At 43.3% G+C, this 23,658-nt stretch overlaps 1 protein-coding gene across 2 annotated transcripts; it reads left to right on the top strand.

The window, feature by feature from the left end:
• The first annotated feature begins 8,812 nt into the window (after positions 1 to 8,812).
• ALKAL1 (ALK and LTK ligand 1) lies at positions 8,813 to 21,349 on the top strand. Of its 2 annotated transcripts, none has more exons than XM_043880276.1 (5): positions 8,813 to 8,972; positions 14,979 to 15,032; positions 16,530 to 16,610; positions 17,824 to 17,899; positions 20,890 to 21,349. In XM_043880276.1, the coding sequence occupies exons 1-5, from the start codon at positions 8,813 to 8,815 to the stop codon at positions 20,906 to 20,908; spliced, it is 390 nt and encodes a 129-aa protein (XP_043736211.1). In that variant the 3' UTR covers positions 20,909 to 21,349. The 2 variants fall into 2 exon arrangements, with proteins under 2 accessions (XP_043736211.1, XP_043736212.1); XM_043880277.1 differs by having other exon boundaries at positions 17,824 to 17,903.
• Positions 21,350 to 23,658: the final 2,309 nt, after the last annotated feature.

Below are 23,658 nucleotides of genomic sequence, written 5' to 3'. Positions count from 1 at the left end.
AAGGTAGTATTTTCTTCAGGAGACTCAAGTAACAAGAATGAATCTCCTTCATTGCTAAGGATGACAATCAATGAGTTTGTTTATGACTCATAATAACAAAGAACATTTATATGAATTCTTTTGGTTGAAATAAAATTGCTCCCCTGTATCTTGATTTCAGAGACCTCTTCCAGTTTATGGCCTCTGTGAACGTGAAAGTGTGACGTGTTAGTTGCTCAGCTGTGTTTGACTCTTTGCGACTCTATGGACTGTAGCCCACCAGGCTCCTCTGTCCATGGAATTTCCCAGGCAAGAATACTGGAGTGGGTTGCCATTCCCTTCTCCAGGGGTTCTTTCTGACCCAGGGATCGAACCCAGTCTCCCACATTGCAGGCAGGTTCTTTACCGCCTGAGCCACCAGGGAAGCCCTGATGGACGTGATTTCAGAGAAACCCCAGAATTGTCTTGGAAGAGTTGAGACAGAGAATTCTAGCTGAGGGAGCTCCTTCAACTACAACTGTTGTGAAAGCGGCAAAAGAGAGCTCAGAGAGATGGGGAGGGCCTTGGAAGCTGAAGGAAAACACAATAAAGAGATAAAAAGTGAAATCAGGCATTTTTGGCAATTTACTGCCTTTCTGGGCTAATCATCTGTCCAGAAGTTAAGTCACCACTGCCACCTAATGGTGAATAAGCTGCCCATTCTAACCTTGTCCTGCATAGAAAGAGACTGGTAGGAATCCTGTTTATCTCTCTCACTTGCTCCAATCAGCCCACCCCCAAATATGTATTGAGCTCCGTTCAGAGTAACCAGGGGAGTGACAAGTAAATGCTCTGTCTTCAGGCTCGAAAAATTGAAGATATGGTTTAAGAGATAATAAATGCAAGACAGCTGACTGCTCACCTGTTTCAGTGCAACGTGAGGTCTCAAGAGGAGAATTGGAAGGGACTAACTTAGCTTCTCACTGGCTGAGAGGGTGGTGGTAAGTGGTCCACACAAAAACGACACGCACTGAGGAAGCTTCACATGTGGTCTGAAGAGGGGATCCCAGGTCCAGTGTGCCCGAGACAGCCGCCAGCCTCAGATGTCAGTGGCATTTCTAACAAACAGGTTTGAGAATTAATTGAGGAATCTTAAGGAGAGGAACCAACCTCTCCCTTCTCTAAAGTGTCAGTTGCTCAGTTGTGTCCAACCCTTGGCGACCCCGTTGACTGTAGCCCTCCAGGCTCCCTGTCCATGGGATTTCCCAGGCAAGAAGACTGGAGTGGGTTGCCAATTCCTTCTCTAGGGGATCTTCCAGGCCCAGGGATTGAACCTGGGTCTCCCACATTGCAGGCAGATTCTTTACTGTCTGAGCCACCTGGGAAGCCCAGCAGACACTATTTGCAGGCAAGAGCCTGCTATGGCCACTTCCTCAAAAGGAGATCAGTCTCATCCAAAGAAATGAAAACATCGTTCACATCGCCAGCAGAGGACTGAAAATTGTTCTTGCTGAACTAGAAGATCGCATGGCAGCTGGCCTCTGGCCATCCTGGGATTTCTACATTTGTATTTATTTTAAAGGAGACTAAAATTAAGTCTAGCTTAATTGTGGCTGGGTGAGTGTATGAGCAGGTTATTCCTGTTATGCAGGGAGGAACCAGAGGCTTGGGGAGAGTGAGGTATCCTAAAGGTCACACAGCTATGAAGTGTAGAGCTGGGATATGCATCCAGGTAGATTCCCTGGGGAGCCCCTTTCCGAGAAATGCCACTTTAGACTGTATCTTATAGTCTACTTCTTCTTCTTCTTTTTTTTTTTTCAGCTCTAACAGTTTTTTAAAATTTTTGTATTTATTTTATTTTTGGTCACACTGGGTCTTTGTTGCTGCATGGGGTTTCTCTAGTTGTGGCACGTGGGGGCTGCTCTTTGCTGCGGGCTGCTCTTTGCTGCGGTGTGCAGGCTTCTCTGGTTGCAGATTACAGGCCCTAGGGCATGTGGGCTGAGCCTACTGTGTGTAGGCTCGATAGTTGTGGCTCCTGGGCCCTAGAGCACAGGCTCAGCAGTTGGGGGCTTAGCTGCTCTGAGGTATGTGGGATCTTCCCAGATCAAGGATAGGACCTGTGTTCCCGCATTGGCAGGTAGAGTCTTATCCACTGTTCCATCAATGAAGTTTTACTTGAGTTGACTGCAGCTACTCCCTGCTGGTACCATGCATGACCTGTGACTAATGTTTATTGCTTCAAGTCCAGTCTAACAGATGCTATGTTGCTTCTCCTTCAAGATCAGAGCGCTGTCTTGTAATTCATTTTGCTCTGTGTGACACTGCACATTATAAAAGTTTATTAAATGCTTTCAAATTCCAATCTTTTGGAACTTGGTTTGAGTTACTCCCAATCACTTGGATGGTTTATGTGCATGCAGCACAGGACATAAACACTTTCAGAGTTTGTAATGCTTCAAACGTTCGCCTAAGAGCATCGCAACTTGTTTCTGTGTCTTTGTATCTGTGTATCTCAGCTCAAAAGTATGAACAGAGCTCACGATGATGCCCTTGCTAGAGAATTATAAATACTGTCTTTGTCCTCCCACTTTATTTAAGTATGCCACTTAGCTGATTCAGAATCATAAAAGTGACATAAAGGTGGCTCAGACTAAACACTTGTGAGAGGAGGCACACAAATTAAGCTTTCCATAATTCTGACATCATTTAGTAACATCTTTAAAGAGCCCCATGTGTTCAGAGTGGTGGCCACTTAGGACAGGACTGTCACATGTGTTTGTATGTCCTTAGAGCAGCATCTTGTGAGGTCCATTCTGTTGCCTCCTTTGATGGAGACCATTTGCGGACAATCAGGAAGCCTATATCACCCAGGAGAATCACATGTTACCAATATACTGGACAATTCTCTTCTGGCCTTGCCTTGATTTTAAGGGTATGTATGGGAACTTCCCAGAGAAGGCAATGGCACCCCACTCCAGTACTCTTGCCTGGAAAATCCCATGGACGGAGGAGCCTGGTGGGCTGCTGTCTATGGGGTTGCACAGAGTCAGACACGACTGAAGTGACTTAGCAGTAGCAGTAGCATGGGGACTTCCATGGGGGTCCAGTGGTTAAGAATCCACCTTGCAGGGGACATGGTTTGATCTCTGGTTCGGGAAGATCCCACATGCTGTGGAGCCACAGAGCCCGCGTGCCACAGCTACTGAGCTTGTGCTCTAGAGCCCAGGAGCCATGACTACTGAAGCCCACACACATCGAACCTGTGCTCTGCAACTAGGAAGCCACAGCAATGAGAAGCCCGCACACTGCAAGGAAGAGTAGTCCTTAGAGAATGCTTGTGTGGAGCAACAGAGAGTGAACGCAATAAAATATTAATAATAATAAAAATAAAGGTATGTGTGGGCAAGGTATGTAGAGAGACCTGAGAGAAATCACAGAGAGGAAGCAATTTTCCAGTCTCCCTAGACCTATACGTCTTTTCTTTATTTGGTTGCTGTGCTATGGGCTATGCTGTAAGTTGTTTTTTGTTCCAAAGGTGGTAAGAAATATGGAATACTTGCCACTCAGCAGATGGAAAAAAAGCCTGGTATTACTTGCCTGCTCATTCTGACACTGTGATGGTAAATGAGATTGGCTGTCACATTTATCACAGGCTATGGATTCTTTGTCTTACTTTCCTGATATTTTGTATAGAGATAAGGAGGGAGGAGAAGGGGATGACAGAGGATGAGATGGTTGGATGGCATCACCGACTCAATGGACATGAGTGTGAGTAAACTCCAGGAGTTGGTGATGGACAGGGTGGCCTGATGTGCTGCAGTCCATGGGGTCGCAAAGAGTCGGACACGACTGAGCGACTGAACTGAACTGAAGGATTTTGTATTGTCCGTTGTTCTACTGTAGAGTCTTTGTCCATAATGTAACTCATTAATGCCAAAGCTTGTTAATTATAAACATTGCTGAAATGGTTGATAGAAACTGCATGTTGTCACACAACTAGTTTGTTATAGGAAATTTAGTCATAAATATGCCTCTTACTTATTCATTTGGTATAAATCACCTTACTGGTATTCTCCTTTTTCTCTCCCTTGTCCTGCTATATAATTGCATGAATCACAGAAAAAACTCTGAAGGGTTGGTAGATAAAAAGAAAAGTCAAAATTAAGCACACATTTGAAGAATAAGTTTAAGGAACTTATTAAAGTTACTATAGCTTTATTAAAGTTAGAGTGGAAAAAACAACTTGAACTTCTGACCTCTGAAACTTAGGTTTTTGATACTCAGCTTGTGTCATCCCACCTGCCATGTTTTCTCATGTGGAACAAGATGGTTCATCTCCAGCAAAGCCTCCTGGGAAGTAGCTGATTCAGAAGAATCAGAGAACTTAAGATGTGTCGGGGCATCTTCACTGGTGCTGGAAAACAAGGATGCTCAGTGCTATCAGAGGTGTCCATGGAGTGTCAAGGGGAAAGGAGACTGCTTACATACTTCCAGCTGACCATGTTGTGTTGTTCGAGCATCGGATAAGTAAATCAATAATTTTGTGAAGATTATCGTGAATTCTTAATGTTGCTCAAACAGGTAGGCAAAAGTGTGTGTGTGTGTGTGTGTGTGTGTTAGTCATTCAGTTGTGTCTGATTCTTTGCAACCCCATGGACTGTAGCCCACCAGGCTCCACTGTCCAAGGAATCTTCCAGGCAAGAATACTGGAGTGGATTGCCATTCCCTTCTCCAGGGAATTTTCCCAAGCCTGGGCTCAAACCTGGGCCTCCTGCATTGCAGGGGCATACTTCCATCATCTTTACAGAATATGTTTGTTGCCTTTTACTCAATTCAAACTATATTTGTATTGAATGAAGTTTAGGTCAAGTCAGACAGTAAAATATTATGTAACAGTTTTGAAGTCTAGAGTATGTGTGTATAGAATTCCATTAATATAGGGCAGGGAAAAAAAGCTATGAAAAAAAAATTGAGTTGTATAAGAGATTATAGTTAAAAAGAGAAAGGTGAGTGTGAAATTTAATACACCTAGTTCTAGAGAGAAATGAACTTGAATGCTTTTGTTTCTATAGGAAGGGGCTTGGGTCCATAAGGCTTCCCTAGTAGCTCAGCTGGTAAAGAATCTGCCTGCAATGCAGGAGACCCAGGTTCGACTCCTGGGTTGGGAAGATTTCCTAGAGAAGGATAGGCTACCCACTCCAGTATTCTGGCCTAGAGAATTCCATGGACTATATAGTCCATGGGATTGCAAAGAGTTGGACATGACTTAGCAACTTTCATTTCACTGGGTCCATAAACTCCATGATATGCTTTGTCTTGGAAGTTCTCACAGATTTTTGTGTTCCCTGATTCAAAACTGAATTGAGGTCCTGAATTTCTAACAGACAACCCTGAATCAGTAATCTCAGCTGACCTGAAGTAGGACTTCTATTCACTTTAGTCAAAAAAACAACCTTGTTATAAAAGAAGATACAAAATATATATATAGAGATGATGATTTTAAGTTTGGGAAAGTGTAGCAATGAGTTTTTCAATTGTGCCTTTTACTTAATCTTTCTTCTTATATTTTGGCCATAGTGTATGGCTTGCAGGTGGGATCTTACTTCCCTAACTAGAGATTGAACCTGGGCCCTTGGCAGTGAAACCTCCAAGTCCTAACCACTGGACAGCTAGGGAATTCCCTAGTTGTGCCTTTTGAAATCTGTGTTTTAAAACTGTTTGAGAGCATGAATAGCCAAAACAATATAAAGAAAGGAAAACAAAATGGAAGCATCACATTTTCTGATGTGATGTAAAACTTTATTACAGAGCTATAGTCATCAGAACAGTGTGTGCTGACATAAAAACAGACACACAATCAATGAAACAGAGCCTATAAATAGAGGGTCGTTAATAATATGTGGCCAATTAATTTATGGTAAAGAGGTAAAAAATATACACTAGGGAAAGGATGTTCTCTCCAATAAACAGTGTTTGGAAAGCTGGACAGCCATGTTCAAAAAGAATGAAATTAAATTACCATCTTACACCATACACAAAAATCAATACAGAATGGATTAAAGACGTGAATGTAAGATCTGGAAGCATAAAACTCCTAAAAGAAAACATAGCAAAAGAATCTCTTAATATTGGTCTTTGCAATGATTTTTTAGATTTGACACCAAAAGGAAGTGCAACAAAACAGGAAATTAAGCAAATGGGACTACATAAATATAAAAGCTCTGCACAGCAAAGGAAACCATCCCCCAAATGAAAAGGCAACCTACTGAATGGGAGAAAACACTTGCAAACTATATATCTGGTAAGGGGTTAATATCCAAAATACATTAAAAATTCACATGATTCAATACCAGTGCCCCCTGCTCCCCAAACAACCTGATTTAAAAATGGGCAGAGGAACTGAATAGACATTTTCCAAAGAAGACATACAAGTGGCCAGCACATACATGAAAAGATGCTCAACATTGCTGATCATCAGGGAAAATTTTAACATCACAACCACAGTGAGAGATCATCTCACAGCTGTGAGTATGGCTGTGATAGAGTGAGTGAAAGTTGCTCATTGTGTCTGACTCTTTGCGACCCCATGGACTACACAGTCCATGGAATTCTCTAGGCCAGAATACTGGAGTGGGTAGCCTTTCCGTTCTCCAGGGGATCTTCCTGACCCAGGAATCGAACTGGGGTCTCCTACATTGCAGGTAGATTCTTTACCAACTGAGCTATCAGAGAAGAAAGGTAATAAATAGTGTTGATGAGGATATGAAGAAAAGGGAATCCTTGTGCACCGTTGGTTCACAGTTGGTTTAAAATAAGTGCAGCCACCATGGAAAACAGAACTATCATGTGACCCAGCAGTCTCGCTTCCAGGTACAGATACAAAAGAAATAAAGCCGTATCTCAAAGAGACATCTGCACTGCCATATTCACTGCAGCATTAATCACAATAGCCAAGATCTGGGGCCTCCTAAGTGTCCATCAACAACAGATGAATGGATAAGGAAGATGAAAAAGCAGGAAGCCCTGTCATTTGTGACAACATAGATGGATCTGGAGGGCATTATGCTAAGTCAGATAAGCCAGGCAGAGAAAGACAAAATTGCATGATATCACTTATGTGCGGAATTTTTTAAAAAGTCAAACACATAAAACAGGGAGTAGAGAAGTGGTTGCCAGGGGTTGGGGGCTGGGGAGACAGGTTGGGGAAAAGGTTACAAACTTTCAGCTACAAGATGAATAAGGTTGGAGGGTGATTTTTCACTGACAAATAGGTGATGGGTTCCCTGTCTCACTGTTGGTTCTGTGTCTCTTCTTCCACCAGCATCATTTCACACTGTAATTTCCCCACTGTTTTCACAGTTATTCCCAACTTGTATTTCTGATTAAAATTAATTTTGGAAATATTAATACCTGTCAATGTCCCTGCACTGCTAATGTTGTCCTATTTCCCTTGAGTAGAGCTGTGAGGAGTTTATTCCCCTTCACCAGGCGCTGCCCACACCCTGTTTTTTTTCCCTAAGATCCCTTGGCCATGTGTCCCACGGTAGATTTTCTCACACTGCTGTGTTTGCTGTGAAAACACCAGATTCTTGTGCTTCTTTATAGTAAAGTGACAGGAAGCATCAGCCTTCACCTGGAACACGTGTGTGCCTGCCTGCTCAGCCACTCAGTCCTGTTCAAATTTTTGCCACCGGGTGGACTGTAGCCCACCAGACTCCTCTGTCCATGGGATTTTCCAGGCAAGAATACTGGAGTGGGTTGCCCTTTGCTCCTCTAGGGGATCTTCCCCATCCAGAGATCGAGCCCGGTGGAAACACACTTTGCTTCCAAGACTTTCACTCAAAGCCACGATTTTATAGGCTCTTGTAAGGCTTGCTTTGTTTTCGCTGTATTCCGGACATTTTGGCAACACCAAGTCTAGAAAAAACACTTGAAAAATTTGGGATTACTTTTGGGGATTTGTGAGTGACAAGATGTCTTTATAGGACTGTTTAGTGTTACTCCTCCCCTCTTCCTTCCACCAGTTGTGCACTTTGCATCTGAGGAGACAATAAGCAACCAACTAATTAGCCAGGGATTTCAAAACTTCTCAACATGCATAATATAAAGCAATAAAGAGGGCTAATGAAATGTCTGGAACCGCTATAATTCACGGGGCGCGCTTTGATGAGAGATGCCCATTTTATTTTAATAAGAACCGCTGGACTTAATCTTATTCTCTCTCGTGGGCATCCACCAGGGCTGGAGAGGAGCTCTTTGTCTTAAGGAGACCACCCCGGCGGACTGCGCTCCCGATCGCACGGTTAGGTGGCGGCAAGGGGTACCATGCGGGGCCGAGGGCCCGGGGCCGGGGGCTGGGGTCTGCGGTGGGCGGGAAGGAGCCGCTGTCCTCCACCCCCTCCCAACCCCGGCCCGGGTCAGGGGAGCGGGAGGGGCTCCGGGCTGGGGGCGGGGCTGGGGGCGGGGCTCAAGCTCCGGGGACCCACACCTTCCAGCCTGGGAACCTCCTCTCCGCAGTCGCGCGCGGCTCCCGCGCTGCTCTTCGCTGTCCTGATCGGGAAGTTGCCGGTTCTCTCGAGCCCGGTGGGCTGGCCGCGGCGGTAAACAGAGCAGGCCTTGAGCGGGGAGTCCGGACACCCGCAGAGCCAAGGCTGGGTCGTTGGAGAGGCTGCGCGGAACCGTGAGCATCCGAGCTCTGGGACTCGCCCTGTTCCCCCCGGCAGCCCCGAGTCCTCGTCCTGCGTCCGCGCCCCGCATCCCTCCCCAAGGCGCGCAGGTGTCGCCCGCCGTCCGTCCTCGGGGAGCGGACCCTCCGCTCGACATCCGCCTGCTCTCCGGCCGCTTCCGCGCGCCCATGCGACCGGCGAGGCCAGGCGTCCCGGTGCCCGCGCTGCTCCTGCTGGCGCTCGTCCTGGCCCCGCGAGGGACGCAGGGGAGGCCCGGGGGCAGCAGGGGCGTGCACGTCGTGGGCGAGGAGCCGAAGCCGTCCCTTCCCGCGGCCTCTCGGAGCGCAGGTGAGCAGCCCCGCGCGAGCAGCCTGGGGCGGGGCGGGCTCCGACGGCCCCGAGCGGCGCTGGGTCGGGGCAGCCTGACAGTGCTCTGCGGAGAATAGGCGTCGCTGCCGGTACCTGGCGCTCAGGGAAAGAGGTCATGAGATTATTAGATGTACCGCAGCCGAGACTTAAGTGACCAGAAACCCATCTGTCAAAAGAACCAGCCCGAAGCTCCCCTTCCCGGTGTGGGAGGCCTTGGGGGTGCGAGCTCACAGCCCGAGGACCTGTCTTTCTGTCCCAGCGCTAGAGGCCGGAGGCCAGGTCAGCACCTACCAGGGCCTCGTGCCGGTCTCTCCGAATTTGGGGATAAAGTCAGATCACCGGCGTCTGGAGCCCCGACGCTCTTCTGCACCCCTCGGAGCTGGCGAGGGGGCTGGTTGGGGAGTGCGGGGATGCTTAGCTGAGTCCCCCTCCCCGCCCCCACGCTGCCCACGGCTCCCGAATCAGTTCTGGGCGCTCAGGATCCTGGCCGCTTAGTTGTCCAACGAGTGATGGAGTAGAAGGGGTGGATGGGGAAGGAGAAGTAGCAGCCAACGTCGGGGGACACCGAGGTGGAGACGATGGCGGGTGGACGAGCAGGAGACGTGAGAAGCCCGGGACTAGGAGGACTGACCGGGCGCTGGGGTGCAGGGCGCGCGCAGGGCAGGAAGGAGGGGGTGTGTGGGAGTGAGGGGGTGTGAGGGGGTATATGGGGGGTTGGGAAGGAGGAGGAGGAAGCCCCTCAGAGGTGTCTCTGTTTGGAGCCTGTGCGCACGTGGAGATGCCCGCCTAGGCTGGACGCAGAGGCGCCCCTGGGGGGTGTACCCCGCTGAGAGGTCGCAGCACAGGGCGGCAGTCTTGCTGTCCTTTAGCCGCTCAGCACACACCGGACGTGCTTTGATGGGTGTGGGAACACAAGGTTAACCAACATTTTTGGTTCTTGTGCTGGAGGAACTCGGGTTAGACTTGTCCACCCCGATGTCCCTGCAGTCTGGTCCTGGCTTTGTTTTGTCCTGCCCATCAATCACCCTGGTTCAAGCCAGGCTGTCTCCCTAGCGCCAGGAGTGCCCCCTGCTGGGGCCTCAGAATAGACTGTGCTTTCATTACCCGCATCCTGTCTTCACTGTTCCACCATCACACCAGCAGAATGGAGCAAAGCATCATGCCCAGAATTCTGCAGAAGAAGGGGAGCACTGGCGTCTCCTCTACTGAAATAAAGACAGTGTTGCTGACTGAGAAGTGGGCAGTTGTGGGACTAGAGGGAGTTTGGAGGAACTTGGGACAGAGAAGGAATTGGTGTGCAGTGTGTAACAGGTGGTGCTAGTGGTAAAGAGCCCACCTGCCAATGCAGGAGACATAAGAGACAAAGGTTCGATCCCTGGGTCAGAAAGATCCCCTGGAGGAAGGCATGGCAACCCATTCCAGTGTTCTTGCCTGGAGAATCCCATGGACAGAGGAGCCTGGAGGGTTACAGGCATGCATGCACATGGGAAACAGAAGTATAAGAGGGGCTTTTTGAGAGTTTTGATAGAAAGGCTTTGCCTTTTCAAGAGGTGACAGTACATTCTTCTGCAGACTGATGGAACCAGATTTGTGTTACTGTGATTTTTGTTTGTTTGTTTGTTTGTTTTTTAGTATAAAAACTTGCTGGCATGAGGCTTACAGCAGGGATGTAAAGGCCATTTATGAACAAGTACAAATGAATTTTCTTTGTAGCACCAGACTGTTTCCTCCTGTCACAGATAAGCAGCGGTTTCTCTGGATTTCCCAGGGAAGTCCTAACTTCTCTTGATGGCAAGACATTAAGTCCCCTGTGACCTGCCCTGTCTTCCTTTCTGGTGTTCTCACAGGTTCAGGTCGCATGGGTTGGTCCTGCTCCTCACAGACTCTGGCAGCTGCTGCCTCTGCCTTGCCATCAGCCCCAGGAACACACTTCTCTTGCCTCTGCCTGTCAGAATTCACCTCTTCTCACAGGCCCTCTTCCTCTGTGATGTCTTTGCATTTATTTCTTTGTTAAGACAAATCGGAATCCTAAATTCTTTGCAGTATCATCAGTGAAATATTACAGATGCTGTACATTCCAAAAACATATTCTATCAAGTTCAGTTCAGTTCAGTTGCTCAGTCATGTCTGACTCTTTTTGACCCCATGGACTGCAGCATGCCAGGCTTCCCTGTCCATCACCAACTCCTGGAGCTTACTCAAACTCATGTCCATCAAGTTGGTGATGCCATCCAACCATCTCATCCTCTGTCATCCCCTTCTCCTCCTGCTTTCAGTCTTTCCCAGGATCAGGGTCTTTTCCAATGAGTCAGTTCTTCGCATCAGGTGGCCAGAGTCCTGGAGCTTCAGCTTCAGCATCAGTCCTTCCAATGAATATTCAGGACTGATTTCCTTTAGAATTGACTGGTTGGACCTCCTTGCAGTCCAGGGGACCCTTAAGGGTCTTCTCCAACACCACAGTTCAAAAGCATCAATTCTTTGGCACTCAGCTTTCTTTATGGTCCAACTCTCATATCCATACATGACTACTGGAAAAACCATAGCTTTGACTATATGAACCTTTGTCAGCAAAGTAATGTCTCTGCTTTTTAATATGCTGTCTAGGTTTGTCATAACTTTTCTTCCAAGAAGCAAGCATCTTTTAATTTCATGGCTGTAGCCACCATCTGCAGTGATTTTGAAGCCCACAAAAATAAAGTCTGTCACTATCTCTATTGTTTCCCCATCTATTTGCCATGAAGTGATGGGACTGGATACCATGATCTTCATTTTTTGAATGTTGAGTTTTAAGCCAGCTTATTCACTCTCCTCTTTCACTTTCATCAAGATGCTCTTTAGTTCCTCTTCACTTTCTGCCATAAGGGTGGTGTCATCTGCATTATCTGAGTTTATTGATATTTCTCATGGCAATCTTGATTCCAGCTTGGGCTTCATCCATTCTAGCTTTTTTCATGATGTACTCTGCATATAAGGTAAATAAGCAAGGTGACAATATACAGCCTTGACGTACTCCTTTTCCAATTTGGAACCAGTCCGTTGTTCTGTGTCAAGTTCTAACCACTGCTTCTTGACCTGCATGCAGGTTTCTCAGGAAGCAGGTAAGATGGTCTGGTATTCCCATCTCTTGAAGAATTTTCCATAGTTTGTTGTGATGCACACAGTCAAAGGCTATAGTTACTGAAGCAGAAGTAGATGTTCTTCTGGAACTCTCTTGCTTTTTCTATGATCCAACAGATGTTGGCAATTTGATCTCTGGCTCCTCTACCTTTTCTAAATCCAGCTTGAACATCTGGAAGTTCTCGGTTCACATACTGTTGAAGCCTAGCCTAGAGAATCTTGAGCATTACTTTGCTAGGGTGTGAGATGAGTGCAATTGTGCATGAGTTTGAATATCTTTGGCATTGCTTTTCTTTGGGATTGTAATGAAAACTGACCTTTTCGAGTCCTGTGGCCACTGCTGAATTTTTCACATTTGCTGGCATATTGACCCTTTCACAGCATTATCTTTTAGGATTTGAAATAGCTCAGTTGGGATTCCATCCATTAAGTATTGTGGTACAATTTTAAATAATTTAAACACTAGGTATATTAAAAATCACTATATAAAAAGATACTAGGATGAGATGGTTGGATGGCATCATCAACTCAATGGATATGAGTTTGAGCAAACTTCGGGAGATAGTGAAGGACAGGGAAGCCTGGTGGGCTGAAGTCCATGGGATCACAAAGATTCGGACACTACTGAGCAGCTGAAGAAACAAAGTATTAAAAATCAGGGCACCCACACATATGACACACATGTGTCCTTGGTCTGTCAGCTGTGAGGACCTGGGAGCAGTCACGCCCCAGTAGCAGCAAGTACAGCTGGAGTCCAGACTTTGGTTCTGATACCATGCTCTGTAAGAGGAACTGGGGCTCCTGGGAGAAATGACTGATGCTAACACAGGACAGGAGATGACTCGGGATGAGCTTGGAGCATCTGTTTGTACCTGAATGTAAGGAAGTGATAAAAATTCAAAACACCATCAACAACCACTCCCCCCAATGATGGTAGATTTTTACTGGAAAGAATCCTGTCTCTTATCTTCTACTAAGCACAAATGACAAATGCATTAGTTAGTAATAATATTATATCTTGTTGATTATGAAGGAACTCAGTGCTGAGTATTCAAGATGTTTTATGTCTTTTTTGGAATATCTAGAGTACTGCTTTCAAATGTGCAAATGACTCTCCTATGAGTTCCCATTAAAGTGACTCTTAGATCCGGGCCTGAAATCCTGTATTTCTTAGCAACTCCCAGAGATCCATGGAACTGAGCTACTACTCCATATGCATTATTTTAAATACTTATATTTTCCCTCAATGATTCTCTCAGCCCTGATGTAATAAATCTAGTTCTTATTTTTGAAAGTATAATTGTTTTTATATTGAGTTGGCCAAAAAGTTAATTCGGGATTTTCCACTGGATAGTATGGGAAACCCCAAATGAACTTTTTGGCCAACCCAATATATTGGGAAAGAGAAGAATCATGGGGTTTCCCAGGTGGCACTAGTGGTAAAGAAACTGTCAGCCAATGCTGGAGACGTAAGAGACAGGGATTCGATCCCTGGGTCAGGAAGATCGCCTGGAGGAGAGCATGGCAACCCACTCCAGTATTCTTGCCTGGAGAATCCCATGGGCAGAGGAGCCTGGTGGGATACACTCCATAGCATCTCAAAGAATAGGACAGGACTGAAGTGACTTAGCAGAATAGTCATGTCATCTCTTTAAAGGAAATGGTAACTCAAGGAACTATATAACAAATATTTCAGTTCAAGTACATAAAAATGCTAGATTGAAACACACAGTAATGCCCTCCAGCACCTCAGAAGGTACTAAGGATCCACCAACATGGCTTTGTATAGAAGTGATCATGGCAGAGCAAATTATCTTTTTGGTAAGATACTAAGTTGTATGCAGGTAAAAACAATCAGTAAAACACATTTTTTGTTATTTTCTAGTTGTTCCGTGTTATGATTTTTTATTATTTCACATGATCTCTGCTCATTTTTAAATAAGAAGTAGGAACAAGAGATAAGCTTGCCAACATTATATACATAATATGCAAATCTGTTCCTTTAAAAAATATATTATTGTAAACTTAAAATTGATGAGGGTGGCAGATGGTAACTGTTTTGGTTAAATAAAAACTAGAAATTTTCATAAATTAGATGAATGAGATGAGAGGTTATTCAAGTTGTTCCAGGATAATTTTCATGCATTACCTAGGGATCTTTTTATTTTTAATCCATCTGTACATGGAATCTCTTATACCATTGTCATTAGCTACCGGAGGAATGAAGGATACATTCTATTCTTGCACTGTCCGGCTTGGTAGCCACTGGGTACCTATGACTGCTGAACACTTGGAGGGTGTCTGGTCCAAACTGACATGTGCTGTGAGTGGTAAATACACCTCAGATTTTGAAAGTTTAGTATAAAAAACATAGACCACCTTTTTTCATGCATGCGTACTGAGTTACTTCAGTCAGGTGTGACTCTTTTTGACCCCATGGACTGTAGTCCTCCAGGCTCCTCTGTCCATGCAATTCTCCAGTCAAGAATACTGGGGTGGGATGCCATTCCCTTCTCCAGAGAATCCTCCTGACCCAGGGATTGAACCGGCATCCCTTACATCTCCTGCATTGGCAGGTGGGTTCTTTACCACTAGTGCCCCCTGGGAAACATTGATTACATATTGAAAGGATAATATTATGGACTTACTAGGTTAAACAAAGTATTAAAATTTCACCTATTTTTTTACCTTTAAAATATAATCAATACTTTGCATTATTAAATATTACAAAATATTTAAAATTTTAAATCACTATTTTCAAGTATTTAAAATTACTGAATTGTTCTTTTGAATTAGTGTTTCTAATGTTATTTTTAATGAAGAAGACACATTCGAGAAATTTTAAAGTTTTTCTTTTTTTCTTTTCAGAAATATTCCCAAGAGATTTGAACTTAAAAGACAAATTCATCAAGCATTTCACAGGTAAGCATGAACTTTATCAGTGATTCAATTGAATAAAAAGACTGTATGCAGATTATTTCATGAAGCAGTGAGGATTTGAACATAAATGTCTGTGAGAGGCTCACAGTTGGGTCAGGAAGGTGGACCTTCGTGACCCTTCGTGACATTAATTACCTCGTATTAATGCGATATAAACCAGGTCTGGGTGAGTGATAGAAGTGTAAGCAGAGTTAGGGAGACACAGAAAGTGGATGGTTTTGCCAAAGACTACCAGGAACTGCTGTCGGGGACACAATGTGTAAGGTGGGCTCTAAGGATGAGTAGAGTTTTCCCTTATCAGAGAGGCATTCTGGTCAGAAGGAATCCTTTGAACATGTGGTGTGGTCTGGGGCAGGTCGTGGGCCATTTAGGCAAGAGTATGTGTGGCCGGGGGCAGAGGATGGCTGGATCAGTGGGTGGAGTCATGTGACGAGCTCTCCGTGGTACACTAGGGGTCTAGCCATGTTGCCCGGCCAGCTACACAGTGGAAGTGTTTCGCCCAGGGCAGAGCAGACTTCCTGACGGCTCATTGTCACGTGGTCAGCACATGTGGCTTCCTCTCCCACGACACTTCTGGGTTCTTCATGCAACTTGGTGAATCATTACGGTTACCCTGTGCCCCACATTCTAGCAAGTCACCTAGTCATCGTGAACTGTGCACTTGACCTTCACTCCATTCCTAGTCTTCTCCTAGTGGTGAAGAACCTGCCTGCCAATGCAGGAGATATGAGTTCCATCCCTGGGTCAGGAAGATCCACTGGAGAAGGAAATGGCAACCCACTCCAGTGTTCTTGCCTGAAGAAGCCTATGGACAGAGGAGCCTGGTGGGTTATAGTCCATGGGGTCACAAAGAGTTGGACACAACTGAGCAACTTTCTCTATTGGCACTCTGGGCTCTCCTTCTACCACTTCCATAAAAGCAGACTCCAGACACAGGGATGAATTTTGGTGTGGACTATCTTGGTTTGTGGGCAAAGATAAGGGAAGTCTCAATGCCCTGTCCACTTTACAGTGGGCCTTGTCGCTTATAAGACACAAATCACTCTAAGTAGAAAGTGGAATAAATGTCCCTGCATAGAAACTTCATTCCTGTTAAATACAAAACTGAAGAGCATAAAGTAGAAACCAGAGATACTTGTGTTTTCATTCTTCACATCCTCTTAATTTGCTCTCTGCAAATTGTTTTCCTCTCCTGTCTAGAGCTTTTCTCTCTTAATTATTCTGAAGAATTTTCCTGAAATTGAAGGTTCTTTTATGTGAGTTGTAGAGACTGTGGAGTGAATTTTGATTGTTTTTTACAGACACACCTCATTGCCTCCTCCAGAGTCTGGGTAGGGGGAAGACATGCTCTTAGGCAAGGTCTTTTAAGGGCATGGGAAGATGTAAACCAGGGATATCATCACTATGCAGAAAGTGCTAGGGAATTTGTTTGGAAAACACACCGACGTGCACCATAAGTGTTCTTTTCCTGTCCGATAGGGCCAGTCACGTTTTCAGCTGAGTGCAGCAAACACTTCCACAGGCTGTATCACAATACCAGGGACTGCTCGACGCCAGCTTGTAAGTAGCTTGGGTCATTTTCGTTCTTTTAAAAAATTCTTTGGGACTTCCTTGGTAGCCTAGTGGCTAAGACCCCATGCTCCCAGTGCAGGGGGTCTCGGGCTCAATCCCTTGTCGGGAAACTAGATCCTGCCCCAACTAAGACCTGGCACAGACCCCCAAGACACTATCCAACTGTAGATGTGTGTAGTCTTAAACTTCAACTGTCTGTGAGTGGGAAATAATAGACGAAATATTGTAAGATGTGCTGTTTATAATCCTGATGGCACTCACACTTAACGTGTGTGTGTGTATGTGCCGTTGACACTGTCAAGGAGTGAAACCACGTTCTAATTGGGACTATTTCAGACAAATCTGAAAATAGCCAGATTTCCTTAAGGACCACAGTGTTTGTCAGGATTTAAACCTTTTATCATTTTTAAAATTCTTTGGCACAAATAAGGCAGTCTCATATAAATGAAAAAAAAAATGACCATGAAGTATAAGTAAAAATTTCCTCATAAGTTTTTTAAAAAATAAATAGTTTCATATCACATCCTGTATATAACAAGTGATAGATTTTTTCCTGAATAAGGGTAACATGTATTTTAAAGGTTGTCTAATGAATTATTTTGGATACTTAAGTTACTGAACTGAGTAGCAATTCCAAGCATAGTATTTAAATGCTCTCCTTTATCTAAATCGTGATTAAGTATGGTAACTCAGTTGCCTGTTTTTAAATTCCTTTCTCAGTCTAAATTTACTTTTAAAAATATGAACTTTAAACATTTTGTAGTTTTTTTAAAAACTAAATTGGTCATCTTGAGGGATATTTAATTTTACCCAGGATGTTGATTCAGAGTTGTTGTAAGTTTTTCAAAAATGCTTGTGTTTGGTGACTAGGGAGGACAAGTCCTGTTGACATCTAGGCAGAATGATTAAGTGGTAGCTCAGCCTGGTGGAGAAACTTTGGGCTTTGGAATGAAGCTGAATACTAGCTATGAGATTCTTACCATTTTCAGGCTGTTTTCTCATCTCTACAGTGAAGACAGCAATAGGATCCAGCTGCTTACATCAGTAGGAGAATTAGTGAGAAAATTCAGTTAAGTACTTGCTCTATTAGATGCTTATTAAATTATAGCCATCATTATTAAGTACTAGTGACAATAATTTAACACTTTTCCCACATATGTAGTAACTGTACATATAATTGTCTTTTAAATGTTTTTCCTAGATTACAAAAGATGTGCTAGATTGTTAAAAAGACTAGCAGTGAGTCCTCTGTGCTCACAGACGGAGAAGACCTACATGTGAGTATGTATTTATCAATTTTCCTTTTTCTGTTTAACAGCTTGATTTCTTAAGAAATTTTGAACAATTAAAAAACCCCAGGAAGCTGATTTTAGCACCACCTAGTGAACTTAATCTGTGGATTTTCCACTTAGTGTTAAAGTCTGGTCTAAATGGTATATTAAATTAATAAAAAAAGTATGTCCTCAACAATGATTGAATGAATAGAAACAGCTTTTTTGGCAACCTTACTGTTCCTGAGTGATTTTTATTTTTATTATTTTTTTTTCTGAGTGATTTTTTAAAATATTTCAAATTTGATGTTATTTTAGATCACATGCAAATATACATTAGATGAACAAAACTATTTAAAGGTCTACCTTTTAAAAAAAACTGGTCAAAACAGATACAATAATAATTAAAAAGTAGATACAGTATAATAGAAGTAGGATCCTAAAATTTTGATTTATACAATACAGGTTAAGGTAAGAGACACAGTATTAGAAGAATAGAAGGAAAAGCAAATAATCAAACATATGATGAACATGTAGGCATTGTCTGCTCTGGTATATATTTTGCCAGAGTGAAATGGTAAGTCAGAATTTTCATTCTGGCTAAATTACCCTTGGAGCTCTAGAGCAATAAAGTATTTGTATGACCTAAATAAATCAAACGTAAATTCTAACATTTGTTTACAATTATAGAAGCCCCACTAGGGCTTCCCTTGTGGCTTAGCTGGTAAAGAATCTGCCTGCAATGAGGGAGACCTGGGTTTGATCCCTGGGTTGGGAAGATCCCTTGGAGAAGGGAATGGCTACCCACTGCAGTATTCTGACCTGGAGAATTCCATGGACTGTATAGTCCATGGGGTCGCAAAGAGTCAGACACGACTAAGTGACTTTCACTTTCATAGAATCTATGGGAAAGACTAAAAGGTATTCATTTCTGGGCAAAGATCTTTCTAATCAATAGTTCTTTCCAGTGTAATACAAAGTCAACATTTTGGGGGTGTGTGTGTGTGGGTGTCAGTGTATCAGGACCACGGACAAGTGCTTTTAAAGAAACTGATTCCTCAGCTTTTGAGTCTTGGAGAACATGTAATCTAGAAGTATTTGTGAATATCTCTATCTGGCCAGTATAACTTCAGTTTAGTCACTCAGTCGTGTCTGACTCTTTGTGACCCCATGGACTGCAGCACACCAGGCCTCCCTGTCCATCACCAACTCCCAGAGTCCACACAAACCCATGTCCATTGAGTCGGTGATGTCATCCAACCATCTCATCCTCTCTCGTCCCCTTCTCCTCCTGCCTTCAATCTTTCCCAGCATCAGGGGCTTTTCCAATGAGTCAGCTCTTCACATCAGGTGGCCAAAGTATTGGAGTTTCAGCTTTAACATCAGTCCTTCCAATGAACACCCAGGACTGATCTCCTTTAGGATGGACTGGTTGGATCTCCTTGCAGTCCAAGGAACTCTCAAGGGTCTTCTCCAGCACCACACTTCAAAGCATCAATTCTTTGGCACTCAGCTTTCTTCACAGTCCAACTCTCACATCCATACATGACTACTGGAGAAACCATAGTCTTGACTAGACAGACCTTTGTTGGTAAAGTAATGTCTCTGCTTTTTAATATGCTGTCTAGATTGATCATAACTTATTCTATCTCAAATAACTATATGGGGATTTACTTATCCATCTGATAGTTTTGTGGTGACCTTTACTGAGACAATTCCTACCTATTGTTGTTGGTTTTCTTATTTTAAAAGCAATGATAAATTAATAATAATAATTGGCATTCAATTCTGCATATTGAAAGTTGCTGAACTAAAAAGCTGCCCTTTTTTTAGATTAAGAAATTGAGCTAGATCATTTCAGTGTTCAATGGCAAGATACTTGAATCAGTTATTCTCAAACCTTTTGACTAATGAGTAAATCAAGAAAATTCATTAGCCTGTTGGATTGTGGTGGTTCAGTCACTCAGTCATGTCTGACTCTTTGTGGCCCCATGAACTGTAGCCCACCAGGCTCCTCTGTCCATGGGATTTCCCGGCAAGAATACTGGAGTGGGTTGCCATTTCCTTCTCCAGGGAATCTTCCTGACTCAGGAAATGAAACTGTATCTTCTGCAATGGCAGGCAGATCCTTTACCGCCGAGCCCCCTGGGAAGTCCCATTAGGCTCATGAAGTGACCTAAGTGAGGTCATGCTTATCTTGTTCTTTGGATTGTTCTTTAAATTAAGAAATCGAGCTAGATCATTTCAGTGTTCAATGGCAAGATACTTGAATCAGTTGATATATTTTATTCTTATGAGTAAGTTTATATAAAGTCCAAAAGGCAACATAATAACTGGAAAAGTTCTCAAAGAAACAAGTATTATAATTTAAAATATTAAATGCAAACTTACATTCTCCTTGGACAAGATTCATATAGGACAGAGCTGAGAAACAGGCCCCTTTGAAACTGCAGAGTTTGGAGATTTAGTGAGGTCTTCTGCAGGTGTCATCTCTGATGGTTTGTCTGTCTACAGGGAGTTAACAAGGTGTTAGAGTATTACAGATTAATACATTTTAGGAATATTTTTGTGTTATTTAGGTGATGCCAAGTTCATTTTTTGGCTGATGCAGATATCTTATTAAAACTTCAGTGGTGGAAGTCATCATTTAAACTTTCTAGGGAATTCCCTGGTTGTTCAGTGGTTAGGACGCAGTGCTTTTACTGCTGAGGGCTCTGGTTCAATCCCTGGTTGGGAAACCAAGGTCCTACAAGTCATGCAGTATGGACAAGAAACAAATTCTAAAAATAAATAAACAAATGAACTTTCTAAAAGTATTGATAAACCCCTCGCCTGCTCCACACACACTTTAATGTACACCCTCAGGGTTACACTATAAATTAAGAGTCCACAGATTCTTTAAGCAAAAGAAAATATAGCTATATTAAAACTATGCATATGTGTAAGTAGGGTAAAAACCTGGTCGTAAATAACATTTTTCTTCTTCCCTCTCACAGGCATTTCTTAAGAATGTAAATCTAATTTGAAAGAAAAAAGTATCTGGGATCATACTAAACATAAAATGAGATGAAACTTCTAATTTTATGGTGTATTAAGATGAGTGAAATAAGAGACTCCTCAGAAACAGCTGGTGATCTGTGTCCAAGCGTAAGACAAGATCTTCCCTGGTTTATCTTCGTGTATACAGAAATTTGAAAATGTTGAATGCAAAGTTCAATTCATATATTGCAAATAGAATATTAAAATGTATGCTATTATACTTTATTTTTGCTATATATATGTTATTTTATTATATGACTAACATTCTATATATGTATGAATTATATATTTAATTATGTAAATTATGTCTGATCATGCCAAAGAGAAATGATGTTTTGGGTATGAGTTTTCATAACACGCTTGTTGAATAATCATGTATGAAGTCCCCTTTTATAATTATAATTTAATAATATGTAATACATCTATTCAGAATTTGTTGTTTTTATTTGCATGTAAATTTTATTAAAACTGAAATATGAAAAAAATTTGTGTTGTTTTTCTTTGAATTAAAGGCCTTTGTAGGAGAGGTCATATTATTGAAATATGATGTTCTCTCTATATATATGTTCATATTCATTTTCTGAACTGATAACTAGGATCCTGAGACATTTTTTGAATTTGGGGCATATGGTGAAGTGAAAGTCACTCAGTCATGTCCGACTCTTTGTGACCCCATGGGCTATACAGTCCATGGAATTCTCCAGGCCAGGATATTAGAGTGGGTAGCCTTCCCCTTCTCCAGGGGCTCTTCCCAACCCGGGGATCGAACCCAGGTCTCCTGCATTGCAGGCAGATTCTTTACCAGCTGAGCCACCAGGGAAGCCCATGGTATTGCTACCTTAAATAAGAAGTCCATATGAAGCTGGTGGGGAGAAGAATGTGTATGTGCTTGGGGCTTTGTTTGGAAAATAACAACACACCCTGACACAGTTCATCCATTTCATTTAAAAACAATAATGAAAAAATGAGAAACCTAAATAAGATGATAGGAAACCCCATCCTTTTAGAGGAGGCAAAACATGATTTGCTTAACAATGCATCACAGGACGGTCACGGCTTTTTTAACGCTTCTACCCTGTTTGTGCTGGTGTCATGGAGACAGGGCTCCGGACTGGCCTTTGCTTCCATTTTTAGCTCTCTGTCCCTCCTGTAACTGTCCGGACGTTTGTTTGTGTCTGAAACACACACATGTCTTTGTCCATCAGAAATACAACTGCAGAGGGCCCCTTTGGTTGCAAGGATATTGTGAAGCTACATTTTCAGTTTTCAGTTTTATTGGCTTTGGCCTCTGGGCAAAGATGGACAAATAATGACACAAAAAAAACTTCAGTGTGTGTGTGAAATTCTGCTGTAATTCCATGTAGGGAAGAATGAGAAGAATAACAGAGTTTTAGTCCCTTGCGTTTACCTAGTGATTATAATATTGGAAACATTTGGAAGTCTTTCTTTTTTTTAAAGGATAAGTTTATTGATTTATTTTTGTTCTTCATTGTGGCGCACAGGCATCTTTGATGCCCTGGAGCATGTGGGATCTTAGTTTCCTGAAGAAAAAACTAGGAGGGATCTACCCGTGTCCTCTCCATTGAGAGGCAGATTCTTAACCACTGGACCAGCAGGGAAGTCCTGGAAAGCTTTACTCATGAATATCTATAGAGCTGGCATCCTCTATATTATACAAGCGAAGAGGCGATTGGATGGTGGCAAATGAGAATTTATTAGTGAGACATATTTGGCTGAAACAGAAAACAGCCTAAACGAGTTGTATGATTGGTATGGTTTCAATCAGCTAGGTAATTTCAGATGGAATCCTAAGAAATTAGATTTTAAACATCCTCATGGATGACTAACATGCCTCACTCAGAAGTGTAGTCTATGCCGGGTGTGTGTGTGTCTGTGTGTGTTAGTCGCACAGTTGTGTCCGACTCTTGGCAACCCCATGGACTATAGCCCTCCAGGCTCCTCTGTCCATGGGATTCTCCAGGCAAGAATCCTGGAGTGGGTTGCCATTTCCTACTCTAGGGGATCTTCTCAACCCAGGGGTCAAACCTGGGTCTCCTGCATTGCAGGTGGATTCTTTACCATCTGAGCCACCGGGAGGCCCATGCTATACTACATGTCTACTTAAAACCTACCAAGATTGACTTTAGATATCTCTAGTTGATGTTTATATTACCACAGTTGATCTTTGAACAACATGTTTCTGAACTGTGTGGGTCCACTTATAGTGGATTTTTTCCAGCAGAGAACACTGCTGGTCTTCATGGCGCACCCCAGGTGGTTGAACACATGGATGTGGGGAACCATGGACTGGAAGGTTATCGTCAGAGTTTTGACTGGGCAAAGGGAGTGGTCAATACTCCTAACCCCCACGTTGTTTGAGGATCAACTGTACTTGATATGATTTTCTCACTGTGCTGACTTTGACAGAGGGGAGTTAGAGATAAAGGGTCTTTTAAATTTGTTTACACGGAGGGAAATTTCTCACATGGGAAGATGAGTGATTGAAAGATGAATGAGGTAAAATATGTTTATTTAGTAAAGTTGCATCTCAGATGACATCTCAGAAGTCATCTCGCTGTCTCAACAGCAAGACAGGAGGGTGACCATGTTTACTCCAGAACATGGGGACCGGATCAGTTCAGCTGGCTGTTCACAGCTGGTCACCTGAAGGGGCTTGACAGATCGCCCAGTGTGGCCTCCTCACCCTGTGCTTATGATGGGCAGGG

Source organism: Cervus elaphus, chromosome 21 (genome assembly GCF_910594005.1).
Source record: "Cervus elaphus chromosome 21, mCerEla1.1, whole genome shotgun sequence".
Lineage (NCBI taxonomy): Eukaryota > Metazoa > Chordata > Mammalia > Artiodactyla > Cervidae > Cervus > Cervus elaphus.
Note: the sequence above shows the minus strand (reverse complement) of the source record. Positions and strands in the feature narration are given on the sequence as shown.